At 22.7% G+C, this 19,403-nt stretch overlaps 3 protein-coding genes across 3 annotated transcripts; 2 read left to right on the forward strand and 1 right to left on the reverse strand.

The window, feature by feature from the left end:
* Positions 1-2,227: 2,227 nt before the first annotated feature.
* Positions 2,228-4,577, forward strand: wbl (endoplasmic reticulum protein 29-like protein wbl). Its single transcript, XM_011501367.1, has 3 exons — positions 2,228-2,484; positions 3,834-4,232; positions 4,315-4,577. Exons 1-3 carry the CDS (start codon positions 2,365-2,367, stop codon positions 4,549-4,551), a joined length of 756 nt encoding a protein of 251 aa, XP_011499669.1. The 5' UTR covers positions 2,228-2,364; the 3' UTR covers positions 4,552-4,577.
* A 1,071-nt stretch (positions 4,578-5,648) lies between these two features.
* LOC105363649 (ran-specific GTPase-activating protein) lies at positions 5,649-7,093 on the reverse strand. Its single transcript, XM_011501401.1, has 4 exons — positions 7,064-7,093; positions 6,642-6,805; positions 6,139-6,425; positions 5,649-6,061 (listed from the first exon to the last, which is right to left on the reverse strand). The coding sequence occupies exons 1-4, from the start codon at positions 7,076-7,078 to the stop codon at positions 5,793-5,795; spliced, it is 735 nt and encodes a 244-aa protein (XP_011499703.1). The 5' UTR covers positions 7,079-7,093; the 3' UTR covers positions 5,649-5,792.
* A 1,662-nt stretch (positions 7,094-8,755) lies between these two features.
* On the forward strand, positions 8,756-14,235 carry LOC105363640 (serine/threonine-protein phosphatase alpha-2 isoform). Its single transcript, XM_011501388.1, has 5 exons — positions 8,756-9,465; positions 11,558-11,689; positions 11,921-12,151; positions 12,613-12,941; positions 13,464-14,235. The coding sequence occupies exons 1-5, from the start codon at positions 9,411-9,413 to the stop codon at positions 13,701-13,703; spliced, it is 987 nt and encodes a 328-aa protein (XP_011499690.1). The 5' UTR covers positions 8,756-9,410; the 3' UTR covers positions 13,704-14,235.
* Positions 14,236-19,403: the final 5,168 nt, after the last annotated feature.

The raw sequence follows: 19,403 nt of genomic DNA on the forward strand, positions 1-19,403 counted from the left end.
GTATGCATATTATTTTGTTAATCGAATTAACGAACTCTCAAAAATAAATCATCTTGAAACGAAATTTTGAATGTTGTTTGAATTGAATAAAAAATAATAACATAATTGTAGTAATGAATAAAATAAGATTATATGAAAAATCTATGAAATATATTTTGGCTATACATTAGCTGCTTATAAAATATTTAGATTTAGTACAATTAGTATTTGCAAGAAAATTATTAAAATTTTAATGGAATTTTTAATATAGATATTTATATAAAATTAACTCTTGATCTATCCATTAACAACCGATCTCGTTACTTAATGAGATATTGATTTCAAAACATAAAAAAAATTCAAGCTCATAATTCAGTACGGCATCCTTCTATCTAGTAAAAATTCATGATAAAAAATAAAAATTAATAAAATATAAATATTAAAAATAAATGAAATTGATTCGATAATATATTGAAAACATGGTATTTATATTTCTATCATACTTTAGAACTATATATTTCTAATAATTGATTATTACAGAACATTTTATTTAATTTGTAAGTATAGAATATTGTCAATATTAGATAATACAATTTTTTTTCAGTAAATAATATAAAATAACTGCACGTATTTAAGATCATTCTATACTTCTAATAAATATTCTCTATTTAAATATTATCTGTAGAAACATAAAATATTTCCATTATAAATATATATATATATATATATATTCTTTTCCATTATATAAAATGAACAATGTTTATATTACACATTTTTTATTTGAATGAAAATAACATTTTTACTAAGAAGTATATTCTTGTATTATTATGAATTTAATATAATTATATACTATAATAATTTTTTAAAAAGTATTAAAAAGAATAATTACAAATTATCGTTTTAAATTAATTTATTTTTAAATAATATTAACTTTTCAAATACTTATATATTGCAATGTAAATGTATAAATACAAAATAAATTGTAAAATAAAAACTTTTAATTTATGATCCGTAACAAATTAACGTAAATGTTAAAACAATAAAATGCTGCCATCATTCTTGAATAATTTTGTAAAATTATATAAATTAGAATTACTGATTTTATAAAATAATAATTTCACTATATTATTTATTGTTAATTCACTATTAATTTATGTATCCATAGATGTAATTTACAAGTATATTATTCTCTAGCCTTATTATTTATTATTTTATACATTAAACTTAGCAAAGTTTTTAATCAAGAAAATACTTTTTTTAATATAAGGTTATTAAAAAATAAGTAATATTTGACGAAATAAGTAAAAGATCTTATTAATTTAGCAATATGAAAAACGAATAAGGTGCATAAATTATCTATTATTCTTCAAGTGTTCATTTTTTTTCTTTTATTTTGTTTCCTTCGGCAATTGGACATTTGCGTCTATCCGTGGATGTCTCTGATTCGCTCCAAATATCAATTTCTTTATAAACTAATCTACAAAATCCACGTCGTGGCATCATCATTTTATCATAGTATAGTACTTACAAAATATTCGGAGTGATACCTAAAAAAAAGGATAATTACATGCTTACTTGCTGTCATACCCGGCACTAGTGTTTTGAGGTTAATTATAGAAAATTTAAGCGTAGAAGTATAATTAATAATATCTTTGAATCAAAAATTCATATAGAGCTTATTAAAAAAATTGTAATTCGAAGTATTGTATATATTTTAACAATTGTTATATATATATAAGTGCAATTTGTAAATTAAAAAAATTATTATATAATTGTATTTAATGGAATTTATCGTTCTTGCTAAGAATTATTCCAGTGAAATATAGAAACAAAATTTTTTTTAAAAATTTTATTTTATAAATTTGCATACATTCATATATTTCATTCATATATTGCATTCACCCCATATATTTTCTAATAACAATGTGATAAAAATAATAATAATAAGAAATAAACATAAGAAATAATACATTTACTACAATGTTGCAAATAATTACCTATTAACATAAAATTATGAATAATATCTAACATAATGCATATCAGTTTTACATAATTTTTACAAATATTTTAGATAGTCCTAATTTTGAAGTTTTTATAAAATATTACATTAATAAAATATGGAAAATATAAAATGCATAATTATTTACCCATTTAAAACACTTTTCATAATATTGATTAATTGAAACATTGAAATACTCTTACGTTTTTATTGAAAAATTTGACATAATCCATAACTCTTGACTTTTTCAGCTTTTCAGAACGCAACATACATAAGAAAGTTATAATTTGTTTTTCCAAAATTTTAATATTTATATACCAGGAACAAAACCCAATTAAACATACTGCAGCTAATAGCTTTTTTTTATTCAAAATCCATAAAATAGAATGTGGAACATATTTATAACAAGTTTCTTTACTTTTGTTGCGATCTGCATAAAAATGAAACTTTCAGCAGCAGATGACTGTAAAGGGTGTGTTCAGCTTGATTCATATTCATTTGATAAGGTAATATGCTAATATTATTAAATAATTTTTCACTTTTAATTACATTATTTAACTTTCTATAGTTTTTATTTAAATTAATTATAACATAATTTTGATCTATTTTTATCACAATAAATATTGTTATTAAACTTTAATAATTCTAGAAAAGCTGAAGAATAATTATTACTGTGCTTAAACATTATTAATAAAGTTTCATAATTCTAAAACAATGAAAAAAGTTAATTTTTATAAAATAAAAAATCTTAACTTAATAGTATTTGCAGAAAAAAATTAATATTTAAAAAGAAATTTAATTTTGTAAATACCATTATGAAGCTAATTGAAATAAATTGTTGTTCCGAATTATTGATTCGATAATAATTTCTAAGTTTATAAGTAGTTGAATTACAAATTTTTAATGATTCAGTAAATCTTTCAATAAGATAAACATTTATTTTAATTTAATATTATTTAATTATATTTGATAGTATTTATTATTTTATTTACTCTTATCCATAAAATAAATTAAAATATTTGTGGGTTATATTCAATCACTCATATGTAAATATTTATTTTTATAAATTCATTTGTATGACTAATAATAAATTTTACTTTCTTACAAATATTTATTGACTCATTGATTTAAAAATAATCATATTGATATAATAATTAACATTTCATATTCTATCTTCAATTTAGAAAATTCTTTTTATAATAAAATATTTTCTTTAAATACTAACACTCCACTCGACACAGTAATTAACAAGGTTATTATACCGTATGTCACATTACTACCAAATAACTGTATTTGCATTCATATTTTGCAAAACTATTCATGGATTTTCGAATTTCAAATTTTAGTTTATTTTTTATTTTTTGATTTATTTTCAATGCCTATAAACATATAAACAAAGAACTCACTCAAGATAACAAATATTTTCTATATAATTGTATATATATATATATATATATATATATATTTCTATATAATTTTCTATATAATTGGCTTATTTGATTTATAACAGTTTGTTACCATTTTTGCATAAAAATATTTCACAAATATAGTGTATAAAAACTTGTTATTTAAAATGCAATAATAATAATATGATTATGAATAATATGTATAATTTTTTTTTTTTAATTAAAATTTCATGCATTTATATAATACTAAGTAATATTGCTGTAATAAAGTAGGTATAAATATATGTACAAATACATTAATATCTAGTTGTCTATATTTAATTATAAATACAAATAAAAGTTGATTTATATAATAAAAAATATTATTAATAAAGTTTATATTACATTTTCACTAACTAAATGTTGTTTTTATATGATTGTTTTATTAAGAACATAGCTTCATGTTTCAGATTATTCCCAAATTTAAAGCTGCCATTGTAAAATTCGATGTTGCATTTCCATACGGCGAGAAGCATGAAGAATTTGCAAAAGTTGCTTTTACTACGAGAGATTCATTCGATCTTTTAGTTGCAGAAGTTGGAGTAAAAGATTTTGGCAATAAAGATAATTCTGATATAGCCGATCGTTTTAATATTAAAAAAGACGACTACCCTGTTGTTCTACTTTTTATACAAGGGAAAACAGAACCTCATCGATTTATTATTAAGAAAGATACAGAATTTACTGCTGATAATATCAAGAGATTTATAAAAACAAAATCTGGAGTATATTTAGGACTACCTGGATGTGTTGAAAAATTAGATAGATTAGCTGATCAATTCAAAACGTCTAACGATAAAGATAGACAAGTTCATTTATTTTTTAATAATTTAATATTTAAAAATAAATATGAAAGATATTCTTAATTAATTTATTACATTTATATTTCAGGAAATTTTAAATAAGGCCAAAGTTTTCCAAGAAACTCTACCAGAAGAACATCGTACAGCTGCAAAAGTCTATGTAAAAACAATGGAAAAAATCATGGAACGCGGAGATATATTTGTTCAAACAGAACAAACTAGAATAGAAGGATTACTAAAGGGTAAATTGTCAAATGATAAAAAACGATCGATGGAAGAAAGAAGAAACATTTTACATTCTTTTACACGTAGAGACGAATTATAAATTATAATAGAAAAAAACATAAATGCATTTGATAGGATTTAATAACTATTGATTTTGCAAAAATTTTAGAACCAAAAAATACGATTTTCAAAAAATCGTATATTATTTATTTTTATTCAGATACTTTTGTTTTATTATTAAATAATATCAGTATTTTAAAATAATTTTCGAAGAATATATTTTATTAAAAGTCAGTTTTAGCACATTTACTGGAAATAGAATAAAATATAATTAGGCCTCTATACTAAAATACTTTTATATTATATGACTATATTAAAACAAAATTTTCTTAAGAAATATTTTATTACCAAATAACAATTTTTTTCTTTTGTATTACAATATTTTTTATAATAAAGATAAATTTAAAAACAATTTAATAATCTAAAATGAAAAAATTGCTTAATAAACTATTATTAAAAAATATTTTAAAAATTGGAAGAAAATTAAATTTAATTTACATTAAATTAAAATTACAATTAAATGTTCGATATATAGCTATATTTCATATTTTATAAATTACAATATAATAATATTGAAATATGTTTAAGTGAAACTATGTTGTTTCAAATGTATTTTTATATGTGGAATATTTAAATTGATTATAAAATTTAACTTTTTAAATATTAATTATTTGAAACAATAAAATATCAAAATATTAAAGTAATAAATTAATTTAAACTTAAAATAATTTTATAATAAATTATATATAGTACAATTATAAATAATTTCAATCAATTCATTTAGAAAGTATTAACTTATTGTTCTGCCTTTATTATATATGTTCATTAGCAGACCACCAAAAAAACTAAAAATTTTTATCATTCAACAATACAATGGAATGAAAATACAAAAATGTTTTAAATTACAAAATATGATCGCATTTATTTTTATATTTTTTTATAATTGTACAGTATTATTAAATTTGTAGGTAAATGATCACTAGCCAGTGAAAATTGTTTTTTCTATTTAAAGTATTCTTGTTTAAAAATCACAGATGTCAAATGCAATATCGGTATAATTGATTATATAGATAGTTAAAGATTCAGCATACAAATTTATAACTAATAATTTTCATGCAATAAAAATTTGTAGAATGATTTTAATCAATCATTTAAAATGCTAATTTATTTTACATTAGCTTTTTTTTAATATTTGTGCACATTGGCAGGAATGTTATAATTCCATGTATTGGAATTTTTAGTCTGTAGTATTACTAATCAATTTTTTTTCTAATATAAAATTTACTTTTGTTCTTGAACTTTTAAATTTTCAAGATCTGTTGTCACATCTGAAGTTTTTGTTAATTCAACTTTATCCTGTTTATCTTCTATTTTAGAGCTTGTAGAAGTTATTTCTGTATCTTGTTTTATAATTTTTGATTCTTCTTCACTATCAGAGCAACTAATCTCAGTTTCACTTTCATCTATATCAGGTTTTCCAGAATAAGCTTCACATTCAGATTCAACAATCTTTTTTGCTTTATCAAAAGTCTCTTTCCACAATTTTGCATCTTTGAAAAACAATAAAAAGAATTAGTTACAATAAGTATTAAAAGTAAAATATAATCTAATTTATCATGTTAGTTACTTTCTACATTAGCAAATCTAATTGCAAGTAATTGAGGTTTGGGTTGCTCATCTGCAAAATCAGCAAGAGCACTCCATACCCAAGCACGATCACTGCCACAGTTTGGATTTAGTTCCATCCAAGGCCACACAAAATGGTTTGCACATATTTTTAATGTCTTATCCCGACGCATTACAATCCTAACTGTATTTTTGGTTTTGTGTCTAAGAAGTTTAACTTCACCAGTTCCTCTTTCTTTCCATTCTGCAGGACTATCAGTTGTATCATAACGATACAGCTTTGCTCTCCTGTATTTTAATAATGTAATAAATAACTGTATAGATATAATTTTGATTTTTATAATTTTATTACAATAAAATATATGAAATATAGATATGGAAAATATGTAAAAATAGTTAAATGAACAAATATTAGATTTAAAAAGATTTTATAATTATTAATACAAGCAGTTATCTAAAAATTTTGTTTACTATAATATATATATTTAAAAATTATAAGATTACAATTTTATCATTTCATGTTCTTCTTCTTCGTTTGTTGATACCTCAACTAGAGGAAGTTGAATTATTGGCTCGAAATGGACTTCTATCGGTGGTGAATTTGAAGGAGATTCTGCAAGAGCAACTTCTTCACTATTGCCATTCTCAGATATCCGTTGTCCATTAATCTAAAACAATTGTCAAGTAAAATAAAAACAATCTTTATTACAACATTCTAAATGTTTATGTTAAACTTTTATATAATTTATGAAAATTAATTTAGCACTGATTTCTCGGTTGATTTCTTAATTTGGTTAAACAATAAACAAACTTCAGAATTCAAATTGTTGCAACCAAAAAACTATTATAACCTAATTTCTTTGCTTTCAATTAAAATATTACAAAAACAAATAAAATCTAGAATTGCGAAAATATTTAATACTCACTCCTAATTCAGGCATTTTATTGTTAAAATGTTAAATCCACGTTTTACTAAACGCAATAATTAATATATTTAATTAACGGCTTAACAACTTTTCCAAATCGAACGAAGCTAAGCCTTAAGGCTTACAAGTTGATGTTCAAACCAAAGATATAAAGTAACGGAAAAACGAAATGTAACTATATGTGAAGTAAGTTGCATTAATTGAACCGTTAGCTTACCTCGAATTTAAAAAGCGGTAGTTTTCAAAATGTATAGTTGTAATTTATAATGTAAAGAATAATTAGTGAACTCACGTATTAACTATATTTATTCTTCAATTTATAAATATACGAAATTTTTTATAATATAAAGTATTTATAATAATATATACCTGGTTATGGTATATTCAATTTATTTTATTTTGACCAGAAAATTATTTGTTAATAAAATTTATTAATTAAATTAAATAATGATTAATTTATTTTCAATACTTTTTATATGAATTTTTTGTATTATTTCTGAATAATCATTTGTTGAGAAAATTTATTAGTTGAATTATATAATTATTATAATTTTATTGTATTATATAATAGTATAATTTGATATATCAAAAATCATCTTGTTACAAATTTATGTTTTATAATAATGTATTAAAATTAAAAATTGCAATATATTTCACAAGATAAGAATAATTATAGTGAATTTATATTATTTATTTAGCTATTTATATTTTCAAAATTAATATTTTTTTAGAAGAAATTTTTAATATCGTAATATGATATAAATATATGTATATTATAAGCATTAAATTTTAAATAAATCATTTCTTTCATTTATTAGGAATCTTAGACGAAAGATTTATAATGTATGGAAATTTTATTTTATTTATTAAATTTGTATGAACCCCATAAATTATATTATTTCTACAGGTTACTTGGATATCAATTTACCATTTACTTTTATTATTTTCAATAAAATCTTTTTTTAATACTACAATTAAAATTGTTAATAAAAAATCATATATTCATATATAATTTTATAAATTCTAAATTATTTACAGGGTTAATTATTTGTAATTATTTTAATTGATTTAGAACATATAAAACACAAAATTAATTTTTATACAGGTATATTTAATTATAGACAATATGGTAATTATCATATGCAATTATTATAATTAGGACATCTCTTATTTTAATATTTAGTATATTTCATGATTAATAAATAACTGAAAGTTATTTAAAAGAAATAAAAGTCATATAGTTATAGTAAATAAATAATTAATGAAACTCGGTTGTTATTCTAATAAGACCTATGATTTCAGATAAGAATAATACAATAAAATTTGTGCAAATAAGCAATATTTTTTGTAAATTTTAAATTAAATATTATATTCAAAAAAAATCTATCATATACTAACAAATATTTATAATAAAAATATTCTGAAATTCAACAAAACATTGAACCAATTAATTGTTAAATTCTGGTTATTATATCTAAATTAAAAGCTATTTTGTTCTTAAAACTTTTTAAAAATAGGAAAATGTCAAAATGCTTTGAGATAGTAAAGCTAGTCTATAATTTGTTAACTCTATATACTATTATGTCACGTGTAAACTTATCTTTTCCCGATGATCGTGCGCATGAAAATCTACCCGCATATACGATGAACGACTACAGGAATTTTACTACAGTTGTGATACACCGACATCATGACAACTGGAGGGGGAAGACAGAATGTGTCCAACCGGCTTCTCTTTTACTCTTGCGCAAGTCACTTTTGGTAGGAAAGGAGTTGATACAAAAAGGAAAACGACAGCTCTCAGGCGTTTCTTTACGTATGCATGCATAACGTGTTTGTATGCGCGCGTCGATGCTTGTAGTCCCACGGCAGCCATTGCAAATACCTTGTTTCATGACGGTTTGCTTCACGACACTAAGTGAATAAAGATAGAAAGTATTTTACCATCAGGCGATACGAAACGAAATTGCGCGAAGCTAAAAACGTACGAACGAAGCAAGCACATTGCTCTGTCAACCTTGTAACCCGTACAGCACCACTTCACTGTACAATTTTTAGCGCACGCGCGAGCCTTAAAGCATCGGCGACGCCGCTGCCGTAGTAAGTAGCCACGACGTCGCGTAATATAACATATACATAGCACGCGGAAAGAGAAGACCGCTTACCGCTCCAAGTCGAACAGAAAACGCCCGACGAAGTAGTCTTATTTTTTCGCGCGCGGTACTGCGGCTTCTAGGCAAGGGCGTGTATATGTGTGTATGCCTTACGTTTGTGTCTGCTTCGACGCAAAGGCGAGTATCGTTAATCCCCAGGACACGCAGAATAATTTCACCAACAGTTCGGCCCGATGTCTGAAACCGACCTACTCAACATAGACAACGTAATAGCGCGACTCTTAGAAGGTAAATTTCGATTATTCTAGGCTAATGTTAAGATATACACTTTTAAAATATAGCAACAAGGGCCGTGGATAAGCTATTATTTGACATTCGTATTCATCTTCTTGCAATTTCTTATTTCTTCTACAGATTAATATCAAGTGCATAGCATATCTGCATCACACATTCCGTTTTATTAAAGTGAATTCTCCAACATCGCGATTATATTTTGCCCATTGCACGCGCGCTCCATCTTTATCTGACTATGTTCTACAAAGGTATTCCTCTTTCTCTCTCTCTGTCTCGCTCTATCTCTCCGCCCCTAATCATGCACCGTTCATCTTGTGTTTTATGTTTTTCACTATTATTTTTGACACTTACAATATTTCTTTTAGTTCGTCATAATCGTCGAAATTGACGAATAAAATGTGTCAAGGTCATTTACAGCCCTTGAGAAGTTTAACACTTTCTATCTGAAATATAAGAACTACATGAATAGTTACGCAATTTTCTCATTTTTTTAACAAGGGTTAAAAATTTAGGTAAACCAATCACGTTCCTACTTCTGCTTTTCTTTATACTTTTTACAATTTCTATTGCTTGTTGAAGCAATTATTATTAAAATTATACACTGGTATTTAAGTTAAAATAACGTATGTAAACAGTTTTTTCGTACCAAAAAACAGCTAATAAAATACTTGATTGATATTACTCTTTGGTTATTTAATATGTTCTTTTTTGTATATAATGCAATTGTATATTTTAAAACATGTTCGATCCAATAAACTAAAACAACTAATAATTTATTTAATGGAATTTTAGTAATTGTCAAAAGAAAATCAAATATAAAATATAAATTCTTCTATAATGAAAAAAATTCATATAGGTAATTAATGTGTATTTTATCATTTTATCAAATTAATGATAAATAATTAAAATATTATGTCTGAATGATTTTAAAAATTTATTAATTCTTGAAGTTCCAATATATTTATTTTAAGAAAATAATTGTACAATAATTTGTAATCAATTATGATATAATTTTAAACTTATAAATTTGAAATTAAAATTTACTTAAAAACTTTAAATATAGACAATAATATACCAAAAAAAAATTTTAATATAATCTTAAAATTATAAATTTGTTTGAAATAGAAATAATATTGAAATTGTATAAATTAATTGCTTTTTATACATTAAAAATAATATAATATATTTATTCGTTCAATTTTTAAATTTTGATATATAAATTAAGTTTCAAATTATTTTTATACCAAAACATTGTGTAGAGTAAGATCGATTTATAAAAGAAAATAAATACATATATTTATATACATAGATATTAAAATATATATGTAATATTTAATAATCATGAAATTTATCAATCTCAATGAAATATTTATTAATAAACATTTGACATTTTAAAGGTTATAACAAATATTTAATAAATTCCATTATCATGTAATCTTAATATAAATAAATTAAAAATTTTGAAAGTTACTTTAATTTATTAGTAATAATAATATAAAAAAATAATATAAGTAATATTTAAATAATAAAAATAATAGAAATCATATTTTTAATAATGCACAATACAATAATTTATCTTTTAAATTTTTTAATTAATTAAATTTGAAATGTTTATTATTTTGAATATAGTATTGAATATTATATTAAAATATATAGATTATTTTTTTAAACTTTAAAGTTTATTTTATTTTAATCTACAAATAATGTTTATGTAACATAATTTGTTTTAATTATAACATTTTTTATTTCCTAATGTAAGGTTAATACAATTAATGTTTATAATTGAAATACTTGAATATAAAATTTATCTATAATCTAAAATATTTTGTAATTCATTTCTTCTAAATTAAAATTGTGATGAATAATTAGAATAATCAAAATTGTATTAAAATAGTTTAAAAAATATTGATATCTTACACTCTATATATATATAATTTTGATTATTCTAATTATTCATCACAATTTTAACATATATATGTATATTATATATATATATATATATATATATATATATATATATATATATATATAAGAGTAAATTGTCTTTTAAATTAGTTTGAAATAAAGACATTGATTTTTCATTTAGTCCGAGGAAACCGACCAGGCAAAAATGTTCAGTTGACAGAAGCAGAAATACGAGGACTTTGCCTCAAATCTCGTGAAATTTTTCTATCACAACCCATTCTTTTGGAACTTGAGGCACCATTAAAAATATGTGGTAAATTAGTATATATTAATAATTAAGCTTGATTAAATTAATATTAAAAATGATTGTCAATTTTTTTTTTACAACAGCGATATATATCTCGAAACAGCTTTTATGAATACATATTTTTGAAAATTTTATTACAAATTATAATTTATAATCTATAATAAACTATATATTTTAGTTTCTTTTAATATTTGTAAAATTTATTCATAACAGAAAATTATTGTATTATATTTATAGGTGATATTCATGGACAATATTATGATCTGCTTCGATTATTTGAGTATGGTGGATTCCCTCCAGAAAGTAATTACTTATTTCTAGGTGATTATGTTGATAGAGGAAAGCAGTCTTTAGAAACAATTTGCCTTCTTCTTGCTTATAAAATCAAGTACCCAGAAAATTTCTTCTTACTTAGAGGAAATCATGAGTGTGCATCAATCAATAGGATATATGGATTTTACGATGAATGTAATTAAATTTACTTTTATACAATTTTTGTATGAGATATACAAACAAAAAATAATATTCAATTACTAAAGAATATAAATTGATATATTTGATATGAAATCTGTTTATTTAAAAAATTGGCACTACTATTTTAAAAATAGAATAATAATGCTTCTAGATGCTAATAGATGATACCTTCAAATTGAAGATTATGCATTTACAATATTTTTTATAAATGTTAATAGAAATTTTTAAAATCCTGATAGTAGAATAATTTTAATTAAAAACCTTGTTTACTACTTTTAAAAATGGGATAAAAATTTATGATGTCATTATATTTACTTGCTTAAATTAATTGTTTGTAATGTAAAAAATTGGTTAGTTCTTATTACTTTTTAAAAAACAAGACATATTTAATAAAAAGGCACATTTCTTATATATTTAAATGTATTTTATGAATTTTCCATTTATCTAATTTGAAGGTAAACGTCGTTACAACATTAAACTATGGAAAACATTCACAGACTGCTTTAATTGCTTACCAGTGGCAGCAATAGTTGATGAAAAGATTTTTTGTTGTCATGGAGGTTTGAGTCCTGATCTTCAGAGTATGGAACAAATTAGACGTATTATGCGGCCTACTGATGTACCTGATCAGGGTTTGCTTTGCGATCTTCTATGGTCAGATCCTGACAAGGATACAATGGGTTGGGGAGAAAATGATCGTGGTGTCTCATTTACTTTTGGTGCAGAGGTCGTAGCCAAATTCCTTCATAAACATGATTTTGACCTTATTTGTCGTGCCCATCAGGTAGAATTGATTTTCAAATAATAAATTTTTTTCGTAACAATCTAATTTAAGTTATATATGCATTGAAAATATGATCATACTTTGGTAAATTAAATTTGTCAAAATAAATTAATAGTTTTTTATTTACAATATAAAAGTTATTAAAACAATTATTCTAATTTTTTATTTTATTTATATAAATTTTCCTGTATTAAAAATGTATGTTCGAAAATTTATTAGAATATAATTTACACATTTGTGTAAAAATATGTTTTTTGTATATAATCACAAAAAAAATTTTTATTTTTCTAATAAAATTTTTCTTTCACACAATTCACTTTATTGCAATTATTTTTGTTTTTTATTTTTATAAATGAATTGTTTTTATAATGATTACTTTAATCATATATATGTAATTAAAAGTTTAGGAAATAGACAATTTGATCAATTTACTTTACTATACGTATTTTACTAATTTACTTTACTATACGTATTACTATTCATACTTTACTTGTACGTTATTCGACACTTTTGTTTCCACAGGTGGTCGAAGACGGCTACGAGTTTTTTGCAAAAAGGCAACTAGTGACATTGTTTTCGGCCCCAAATTATTGCGGTGAGTTCGACAACGCGGGTGCCATGATGTCAGTAGACGAGACATTAATGTGCAGTTTTCAAATCCTAAAACCCGCTGATAAAAGGAAATTTACATATGGAGGTTTGAATGCAGGGCGACCAGTTACGCCGCCTCGTGGTGCCAACAATAAAAATAAAAAGAAGTGAAACGCGCAACTGGATATCATGAGACTGCGACGTATAGGATTTTAAGCATCTTTCCAACTACAATTCCACCATCCCCTTCTTAAATCCTACCATCTCCTAAGACTCTTTAGTCCTTGTAAGAAAGAGTAATAAAAACTACTACTACGAGTACATTTATAAAAGAAAAAAAGATGAAAACACCTGCGCGAAGCCATCCATGAAAGCAATGATATGCAAAAATTACTTCTAAAGAAACATTGCATTTATCTTTTAGAGCTTTGGTATATTATTGACATTTATATTTTAATTTTTCAATTGAATTTTTATCAAATTTAACGAAGAAACGGAAAATACGATGACGTAAACGTTTTTACGGAAAATGTACTTTATTTTTGGCTCATATTTGAATGGGTGAACTTCAGAAACGGTAATGAAACGTTTAAATAAAACGTGATCAAATAATATCTATCATATAAAAACATACAAATATAAAATCCAATTTCTAAAGCTAAAAGGCTGTTGTATAATTGTCTACTTAAATAATAATAGGCATTATATGTAAAAAAAAGTCTTTTGGACCTTAAATATAAATATTTGATTTATAATTCTTTTTATTTAATTATATAAACACTATTTTAACAAAAATAAAATAAGCGGCGCAATAGTCTCTTTTTCAACACCGCTTTTGTTAAGTAAATAAATAAATGAATAGAAAAGCCACTTGTTTTTACATTTTTCTTTTGTTATCGATAAAAAACATAAATGTCATTGTAGCCGTTCTGAATATCAAGTTTTTAAAGCTCTATTGATTTACTTATACAAACTCTGGAGGAACAAAAATTCCACAGCAACAATTATCCTGCGCATACATAAGTAATTTGTAATAAAACAATAAAGGCGTCTTTATAATGCGGCGACGCATTTGTTTTTCCGATTCCAATTGATATATATATATATATGCATGTATACATGAAAATAGGAACAAAGATTGAAATTCGACTTTCTCAAATTTTTGGAAACTTATTTATTTCAAAAACAATTTTATAAAAATATATATCAAGGGATAATTAATACATGCTGTATACCCACATCCTATTACCGTAAATAAAACTAAAGATCGATCATTTTCAAAATAACATATTTGTTTCCTGGCACCATAAATTAATTTAATTTATGGTAATGGAAAGATTTTATTCATACTTGTCAAAATGCATGATATATTTCCTAGGCAATAATATAACACGTTTAAAAATATGTCATGATTATCTTATCAATATAATTAGAAAAACCATATAGTGTTATAATGTAGAATGGAATATGATAAATAATGTATTGACTAATTGAATATAATTTTTTCTTTTGAACGAAAAAGGATTGACATCAGTGTAGACTTAATAAATTTATTAAAATAGAGTTTAATGAAAGGCCAACAAAGGAAAATTTCAAATTTAACGTTTTTAGTAGAAAAAAATGTGATAAATGCAATAATTGTGTCTGGACTAAAATATTCAAAATGTATTATAACCCATAAGAAAGAAGAATAGTTTAAATAAAATGTCTTTAAAAGACATTTTTCTTACTTGTCACTTCATTATTTTCAATGTATTTAGTTAAGATTTTCAAGAATGCTTCTTTACAATGTTATAAAATTTCAGATTCTTTTTAAAGTTTTTAATGTTCATTTGTATCTTAAATAATGAAAAAGTGTAAAATAATTATTGAGTGTAATGAAAAATTAAAATGAATTTTGTTCTATCACATATACCAATAAACACAAATTCTCATATAAATCGTATAACAAATGAAGGGAATCTTAAAGTTCGACACAGTAAATAATTTTCTTTTCATTATTTTAAAAAACTAAAAATTGAATAAGAATAATTTATCATAATTCATTGTTCAATATTCAAAGAATATACTATTAAAATCGAATTCGGTAATTCCCATCGTTGTCTAAACTTTTCATATTTAATACAAAAAAAGAAATTTATCTTTGTATCTAACGATAATAAAAAATAAGCACTTGCGTTTTCCCTAAACATTGTAGAAGGTAGTTTCATTTTCACTAACGACGAATAGATATAAGTCCAACTAACAATTCACTTAACACTTTAATCACGATCCAAACCATTGTACATTTTTTTTCTAAATAAAATTTCGTCACAAAATCCTGCCAATTTTAATTATTATATAAAACATTTTATAAAAGTGAAGTGTGAGTTAAAATATATTCAAAACAAGATTATTATTTATCGACTTAAACTTGAGCTGATTAAACAAAATCTTTGTATATAAATCAAGAATATTTAATCAAATAAATCTTGTGAATTCATGAACTTGATAAACAAATTTTAAAACAATTCAATCCTTAAATGTTTTCAATAATTAAAATCTAAATGCAATTTGATTAATCAGCGTTTTCATTTTTCCCATCCTGATAATACAATACATACATAACAAGTGTTCATTTAACAATTAAAAAGTCAATTTATTTTGTACAACAGCGTTAAAATAAATTAGAAATTAATAATTTACTCCAACAAACTCTATAATACATCTACTTATAAATTTAAATTACTAGGCTTAATCAATATTCAATTACGCACTAATAAATAATTAAATATAAAAATTTTCTTATGAAAACTATCAAAAGGTACTTTAAAAGTATTATATTTTTATAAGACCATAAAAATATTCTATTAGAACTTTTAAAAAATTTTCTAAATTATGTTTCAAAATGATGGTTAATGTTAAATATTAAAAGTTAGGCATTGATATATATAATTTTAATATTATTTTGACGAATGTTAAATATTTTTGTATATCAAACAAATTATTTTACAGGAATTATACATTTTTATTTATAGAAATTTTATTTCGTAGAATTTGTATAATTTATTATTAAATAATTTAATTTTCCTAAATTAATCCGTGAAACTATATAATTTTAACAAATGATTATCTTAATAATTTAGCGAGAAAGAATTTAAAACATGCTAGTTTTTATTTGTATCTTCTATTTAAATAAATTACGTGGAATTGCAGGAAATTACAGAATTTGTCCATTTGTAAATTATGTCCATGTCATTAAAATAAAAATAACATATTTATTATAATCATAACCTTAATGCTTATTATTTAATATAAAGATTTATATAAGTTTCGTTTAATTGCATACAAAAAAATATACAGGTATGAATAGAACAAAACTGTATTATACAGATAACTATCTCATAAAAATAAATACGTAACTTTTTTGTTAAAATTATTTCAATTTTAAATTATCGTAATTGTACAATTGGAAATTTTCCTATCATTCGAAATTATAAAGTGAAGGGTAAAGTTTTAAAATTCATTTATTTTAAAAATCGATATATTTAAATGAAATAACAAAACATGGTTGCAAATTTAGACAAAAAAGACCAAATCAATTAAATGTAATATAAAAATGAATAATTTTAAGAGCATTGTATTTTTGTAAATATACATTTTATTAAACAACTTGAAATTATATGTAAATGGTAAAGTGAGAATTAATAAAAACATGGTTAATATCAATAATTATTCAATCAATCAATCAATAGTTAATTCCCATAATTATTTAACGAAACTGGTTTTATATTGCATATTTTTAAATATTTTATGTACTCCTCTATTAAAAAAATAATAAGTATGAAGAAAAATATGCAAAGCAGTATGATAATCGTAATATTTAAATTACAACTTAAATTATAATATATATATATATATATATATATATATTATATTTTTTTAAAGATAACAACAGTAGAAAATAAAATTCTTATTAAAAAATAATTCTCATTTTTAAATGCTATCAGTCAAAGTAAAGAAATTTGTATTTAGTAAAAATACACAATGAAATTGTTTTTATAAATATTATGAAAAACATGTTAAATTGCATGTCAAAATAAAAATTATTGTTTCAACTTAAATATATGTATATGAATGCAAAAATAAGATTTTTACTACTACTACTACTACTACTACTACTACTACTACTACTACGAAGAAGACTAAACTACAACTACTAATACTAAGACTAAGACTAATACTACTACTACATTGCTTTAAACAAAAACTTGAAACAAATTTGAATTTAATTAAATCTAGTTAATTCATTTCTTATTCTTTATCTTTTCGTTTTTCACACACACAAATAAATGGCTCTCTTGTAACTTTCTCGGCTTGCGTAGAATGCCTACAATGCGCTCAAGAAAATAGAAACAATGGACGGCGTATAGTCGTATATATCGAACAGTTGAACGATGCTATATGAGATCATGCTTCGAAAGAAGAGACGGCGTTTATCGCACCAGTAAAAAAGGATGCAACAAAGTATTAAAATCCGATAAGTGTTGAGTAGCATCATACGAGACTAGAGCCAAGTAATGTCTCCTAATTTGTTGGGTGGCCCCAGTAACCAATCGAAACTCCGCCTATTGGTGAAGCAGCCAAAACAGAATGAAAGAGAAAGGCGTTTGAGATCAAAAAGAAAATCAAAACGAAAAGCTTGTAACTGCAAGATAAACCGGAAACAAGCTCTCTTCCATAAAATCAGAGAATATTAACAATTAATAGAGAAAATGACTAAAAAATATTAAAAAAAAGACTCTTCCAAATACAATCAATGAGTCATTTAACTATATTATTTTTTTCCTTTTATTGAAAATATACGATTATTATATAGTAATTTTAGATTATTAATATTTGTTACTATCAATGCTTCGTGTAAAATTAAAAACATATGGGTAATTGAAATTTTATTTACAGATGAAAATGTAGATAAATTTGATCCAGTATAATTATTAAACCACATAAGTATCTCTTAGAAAAACATTTGGTTTAATCAATTTTATAATTAAAATACAAATCGGATTTTAAAATTATTTATAATTAAATGTGCAATATGTATAGTAATTCTTATGAAATTACATGTATATTTTTATAATGATTTCTGATTTGAATTTTTTAATACTGTATATGTACTGAATATGTTTGTGTGCAATTATAAAAATTAATATGTCATATATAAGAAACACAAATATATTAGCTTATTAAATTACATGAAATTTATTAATAAAACATATAATAATATTTCGTACTACTATAAAAGTACTATAGCATTGAATTAATAAAGATATGTCGAATACGGCATTTAAAAGAAAATTTTTCTATAATTGTAAGTGTATTGAAAGCGGTATAATAACTTGAATATATAAAAATTCATATTATTTATATTTATATTAATATAATGAAATATTATAGATTTTATTATATTAACAAATCTTATAATTATTATAAAATTTCACATTTATATAAATGAAAAAATTTAATAATATAAGATAAAAGTAATGAATGAGATGTGAAATAAAAAGAGATATCATAGAAAAATAAGAGATAGTGAGCAATAAAAAGAATTATCCATGCAGGTGTGTTTACTATATAGGAAAACAACAAGCATATTCCGATTTTTTATTATTCCAACATTATAAGTAGAAAATGGATTTGATATTATGGGGATGAAATTTTTAGATCAAAGCACAAGTCTAATTTTTATTGCAACTGTTAAAATTCATTAGATATTTTGTCTTATTTTGTCTTCAAATATTAAATTTCAGCTAGGTGCTGCAGTTTAATGAAAAACATTAATATCTATAATGTAAAAATACCGACATTCAAAATTTGTCAAAACTATCATAG

The sequence above is a fragment of the Ceratosolen solmsi genome, unplaced genomic scaffold, assembly GCF_000503995.2.
Source record: "Ceratosolen solmsi marchali unplaced genomic scaffold, CerSol_1.0 scaffold10, whole genome shotgun sequence".
NCBI classification, from domain to species: domain Eukaryota; kingdom Metazoa; phylum Arthropoda; class Insecta; order Hymenoptera; family Agaonidae; genus Ceratosolen; species Ceratosolen solmsi.